The following is a 5,453-nucleotide window of genomic DNA, read 5'->3' as shown; positions in this document are numbered from 1 at the left end:
GGTTCAATTTGTACTGATATGTATCGCTTATACTTATGAATTTTCTTCATCTTCAATCTTCATGAATCGTTGGTCTTATTTACCTTTGTTATATGGTATTTACATATGTACTCACCGTCAACTTTCTGTGCATTTATTCCGTGTCATAGTATACGTTTTATTAACGACAAAACTTGTTACATTATGTAATTTAATTACTATCACTGACAGGATAAAATATTTATTCGTCATCTGATATCAGTTAGTTAAATAATGTTCGAGAATCGATTTTATAAAACGTTGATGTTTTATCTTGAATGATTGTGATTTACAGAAGAGGTTAAGATACTCATAATCTATATATATATATAAGACCAATTATTAAAAAGACAAAACACTAGTTCAAGAAACAATAGCGGTGGATGGAGTAAAGTAGGGATATTACATTACACAAATACAAGGGAATGGTACGTATAAATAGATAGATACGAACGTACATTTATCGAAGTTGTACAATATCATCTAGTTGACCGTGGTAATTAATTATAATTAGACATAATAGACTGACCATGCTGATGCTGTTGTGGCTGCGGCTGTAGAGGCGGCTGAGAACTCGATTGAGTTATTTGCTTGTTATTGACCGTCTTCCTCTTCTTCTTGTAGCTAACGCCACGAGATTTAGCCTGGAACTCTCTAACCTCCCTGAGAAAAATCCTGACTGAACGTGAGCCAAAAGGGCTAGTCTCTGGAACTCCACCGTTCTCCTCGTAGGCGGCACGGAGACGACCGATAAGGGCGTCAAGTGAACCCCAAGCTTGCCGGAGAGGACAAGGACAAGGAGCCGGAGGATTTAGGAGGCCAAAGAAAGAGCAGTTTTGGTGGTGGACTTTGGTTTTTCCGAACTGGTCAAGGTAACGCAGAAACTCTAGGACGTGTTCGCCGCTGCAAGACGGTGGCGAGAGCGGTGGACGATGGTTTCTAAGGTATTGGCAGAAAGTGTTCCAATCACGGCGTTTCTGGTTCTCGTAGCGGCTAGAGGATGGTGGAGAAGAAGAAGAAGAAGAAGGCTGTGTTGTGAGAGTGGTATTAGGGTTCTTGATATTGTGCTCTTGAGAGATCAGATCCATAACTTAAAAAAGATATGATCCAAAGTAGGGTTGGAGAGATTAGGGTTCTTTTTCTTGATTTTGAAAGCTTTAGGCCAGAAGAAATTAGGCTTTTAGTACCTCATAAAATGAAAAAATTAGGTTTAGTCTTGAGACTTAGAAGTGGATGGATGTAACTTCTTGGCTCATTAATTACAAGAAGAGATAGATAGAGGACTTAAATACTTCCTGGTACTATTGAGGTAGGTGCTACAAAAAAAAGATGGATTTGGTGATGGTGTTGTGCAGAAATAGTGAGACAAAGTGGAAAAACCTGCAAAAAAAGGAAGAGAGAGACCTTTGAAGCTGAGAGATATAAGTGGAAGAGATCAAAGTTGAATTTCTTTCCTTTTCTTAATTTTTGTTATTGTCTTTTTGTGTTTTTCTTCTTTTCTTTTATAGAGAGAGTAGATGGATAGCAAAATGCATTGACAGTTGCTCACATATATAGCTGCAAAAACATTATAAGCTCACTTATAGCGTGAGAGAGAAAGAGATATAAGTCGCCAGACTAATCATCAATAATCACAAGTTTCCATTTAAGACACAACACAGGAAGATAAATAGCAGAAGAGGACTTATTGTTATACATACATAGTGTATAAAAAGATAACTCTATATAGGTAAAAGAGATAGATGGTGAGTACTGGGTCAACTGGAGAAACGAGACGCAAATGTTTTCGTGATTTTCAATAACTTTATTTTGTTAATACTGTAGTTGATTCCGGACGAAAGTTCACAAGTCGAATAATTGTGTATATTGCTTAACTAACTTTTTTGTTTGAATTGGCATGCTATTATACTAGAACACTAGATTCTAACCCGCCCTTTGGGCGGGTATATTTTTCGTTTTAATTTTTTTCCGAAAAACTTAATTTTTATATATATAAACACAAAAACTTGAAAGAATCGATTCGTACCAGAATAGATATCAGAATACCTATGTTTAATTTCAATGTGTAGTAATAGCTAATAGTTATATATAATTGTCAATGGAAATATCTTTTTTTTGAATATCCAAAATCACAAATAAATTAAAATATTCTTAAAGTTATTAAATATATAAATCAGTGCATATAACCATTTAAAATATATATATATATCAAACATATTTGACAATATATAGGTCGTTCATTAAAACCCATTAAAATTGAATAACACTGGGCTTTTTTAATTGCACATATGGATGAATTATATGGAACATGTCATATATGATCATATTCTTTATAAAGTATATTAACATATTTTTTTGGCGAAACATGCTACAGGGATTATAGTCGAACATGTCATCATTTTTGTTACATACTCAAATATATTATATAAACATAGATTTTAATTGGTTAAGATAAGAGTAGTGGATCCCTAAAATATAGGAATAAAAGAAGTGGTTTCGATTTGGCTCAAAAAAGGAGAGGTTATGATATATAAGGTTTGGTATTACTTTTGTATTTTGTAGAATAAAGCAGTTATTTTAAAAGTAATTTCAGTTGGACTACACATATATCAATAGGTCATGCTGCTGTTTTAATAGAATAGATATACTTTAGTAGTTTATCACAACTAATAATTATTTATTTATATTACTCATATTCATTTGCATGTTTCATTTAAATTACTGTTTTTGATTGGTAATGTGATTGTACACACGTGATTCAGGTCAAAAAGTATGTACAAATCTAACTTATTGTTGTTTACTTTTTCCTTACAAATTCTTAGAAAAACGACTGGCTTAATAACTTATTTGCTCACTCATGAAACCATGATTACTATTTAAGATGTGAAGTTTTATTCTTGTTTCGGCATATACGTTTTGATTGATATATAGATGATCAACTTCATTCATTTAAAAAAAATCTGCCAAAACATCATTGAACTACTTGACTAATAAATTAAAATCGTATTTTGGTAGATAATCCTCAACCAAAAGAAGCAAGCTACAAATATAACTATTTTTAAAGTGTTAATGAATTGTAAAACGTTTTTGCAATCTGTTTATACCAAAGCTATTGAAATCGAAGAATGTACCCGTACTTCTGAAGATGACATATCAAAAGTATCAATTGATGATTCGGTTACTTGATTGAATTTGACAATAAATTTCTATTTTAACTGAAGTACCATAAGAAAAATTCAGACTACATATGTATTTTTCCTATATATAGTATAGTATAGATGATGATTTTGAGAGATCATGGTGTTAATTAGGTCGAAAGTTTGAGATATCATGCGTGATAACGAAGGTTATGGTCGGCCCATTGTAGATTAAAATGATTTTTCTTGTTGGGCCTATTTAGGAAGTCTTCAGATCTATTGGGCTAACTGTATCATAGGTCCCGTTTTCAGGTTAAATATGTTTGGTTTACAAAATGCTGTATTTAAATTAGCATAATTGGATACAAAAACTTATAATTCGAGTTAATACCTAGTGGCTAGTAGTCACCGAAACATTTTTCAAATTTTGAAGAAAACGAATCCTTCACCGTTTTTTTTTTCCATTTAAATTACCACTAGTCATTACATAGCATATCTGTTCAGTAAAAGTCATTACAGCAGCACTTGTTTAAGAGATTTAACGATGATATGTTAACGTCAATATCCTCCACTAGAAGAGAAGAAATATCAAGTGGCCCCAAAAGATCTAGATCGAATATGCGAACTTTTTAACCAATCCGGTTTACATCCGGTTAAACATCGGTTAACATCTCAACAATTCTTGAGATAAGGCAAATTCTACCAATCTTCTTCTTCACACTCTGCTAACAACCTCTCACTCACACACACCATGGTTTCTCTCACAGCAACCATCCTCAAATCCTCACTCTTCACACAATCCACAACCCATGGGTTCCCCACCAACCCGATAACCCGACCCGTTAACCCAGCACCACATACTCTAACCGTCACCGCCAACGTCTCCCGCAAACCGCAAAACATGATCCCCAAAAACCCGCCGGCGCGCCAAAACCTCTACCAACCCTTCCGCCCTCCCTCCTCCCCCGTCCCGCCGCAATTCCGCTCCCTCGACTCCGCCGGAAAAATCGAAATCCTCGCCGGCCGCTTAGCCCTATGGTTCGAGTACGCCCCCCTCATCTCCTCCCTCTACGCCGAAGGCCTCACCCCTCCGAACATCGAGGAGCTCACCGGAATCTCCAGCATCGAGCAGAACCGCCTCATCGTCGGCACCAAGGTCCGCGACTCGATCGCTCAGTCCCTCCACGAACCGGAGCTCATCGCGGCCTTCGACACCGGCGGCGCGGAGCTTCTCTACGAGATCCGCCTCCTCAGCACCACGCAGCGCGTCGCCGCCGCGACTTACATCATAGATCGGAGCTTCGACTCGAAAAAGGCTCAGGACCTCGCGCGTGCGATTAAGGATTACCCTAGCCGCCGCGGAGACGTCGGCTGGGTGGATTTCGATTACAATCTCCCCGGAGATTGCCTCGCGTTCTTGTATTATAGGCAGAGCAGAGAGAACAAGAATCCATCGGAGCAGAGGACGTCGATGCTCCAGCTGGCGTTGGACGCGGCTGAGTCAGAGAAGGCGAAGAAGAAGCTGGAGAAAGAGTTGCACGGAGGTATATTTAATTTCTGGTTAAAATCGTAACAAACTATTAAACCGCGTAACAGAATATTAAACCGGTCGGTTTACTAAATAGGAGGGGAGGAAGAGGAGGAGAAGGTGAAGGTGGAGGAAGTTAAAGCCGTTACGATTCCTGTAGTGAGGCTTAAGTTCGGTGAGGTGGCAGGAGCGAGCTCTGTTGTTGTTTTACCTGTCTGTAAAGCGGAGGAAGGTGAGAGGAACGTTGTGGAAGCTCCGAGGGAGATTAATGCGGGAGGGGAGTTTAAGGTTGTTGAGGCGGAGAGAGGGTGGAAGAGATGGGTGGTTCTTCCGTCGTGGAAGCCCGTGGCGGCGATCGGGAGAGGCGGTGTTGCGGTTTCTTTTAGGGATGATAGGAAGGTGCTGCCTGACGGAAAGGAGGAGCCGTTGCTTGTGGTGGTGGATAGGGAGAGGAGTGCGGTGGAGGCTGATGATGGGTACTATCTTGTGGCGGGTGAGAGTGGGCTGAAGCTGAAGAAAGGATCGGTGTTGAAGGAAGGGAGTGTTGGGGAGAGTTTGGGGATGGTTCTTTTGGTGGTGAGGCCGCCGAGAGAAGATGATGATGATTGGCAGACGAGTCATGAGAACTGGGAGTGAGTGTGTAGAATCAATACCCCCATGTTCTGTAATAGAATCATTTTGAGGCATGATCATGTATAATTTTTGGATAAAGGTTGAAAGTTTTTGTTTTAAGACACAATGAGAAGAGACAGCAAAGATTTTCTCGTTAA

The 5,453-nt window shown here is 38.8% G+C and overlaps 2 protein-coding genes across 2 annotated transcripts; one reads left to right on the top strand and one right to left on the bottom strand.

Annotated features, from left to right (window-relative positions):
• Positions 1-380: 380 nt before the first annotated feature.
• Positions 381-1,782, bottom strand: LOC106449190 (protein LIGHT-DEPENDENT SHORT HYPOCOTYLS 2-like). The gene has a single exon (XM_013890985.3). The coding sequence runs from the start codon at positions 1,104-1,106 to the stop codon at positions 519-521; it is 588 nt and encodes a 195-aa protein (XP_013746439.2). The 5' UTR covers positions 1,107-1,782; the 3' UTR covers positions 381-518.
• A 2,052-nt stretch (positions 1,783-3,834) lies between these two features.
• Positions 3,835-5,453, top strand: LOC106445278 (rubisco accumulation factor 1.2, chloroplastic). Its single transcript, XM_013886793.3, has 2 exons — positions 3,835-4,699; positions 4,781-5,453. Exons 1-2 carry the CDS (start codon positions 3,907-3,909, stop codon positions 5,317-5,319), a joined length of 1,332 nt encoding a protein of 443 aa, XP_013742247.2. The 5' UTR covers positions 3,835-3,906; the 3' UTR covers positions 5,320-5,453.

Source organism: Brassica napus, chromosome C1 (assembly GCF_020379485.1).
Source record: "Brassica napus cultivar Da-Ae chromosome C1, Da-Ae, whole genome shotgun sequence".
Lineage (NCBI taxonomy): Eukaryota > Viridiplantae > Streptophyta > Magnoliopsida > Brassicales > Brassicaceae > Brassica > Brassica napus.
This window is presented reverse-complemented; position numbering and strand designations above follow the sequence as displayed.

What these genes read in the sequence shown, in the direction of transcription:
- LOC106445278 (XM_013886793.3), top strand. Translation starts at nt 3,907, where the DNA reads ATGGTTTCTCTCACAGCAACCATCCTCAAATCCTCACTCTTCACACAA. An exon ending in GGAGAAAGAGTTGCACGGAG is followed by an intron (nt 4,700 to 4,780) that starts GTATATTTAATT and finishes TTTACTAAATAG; the next exon opens with GAGGGGAGGAAGAGGAGGAG.
- LOC106449190 (XM_013890985.3), bottom strand. Translation starts at nt 1,106, where the DNA reads ATGGATCTGATCTCTCAAGAGCACAATATCAAGAACCCTAATACCACT.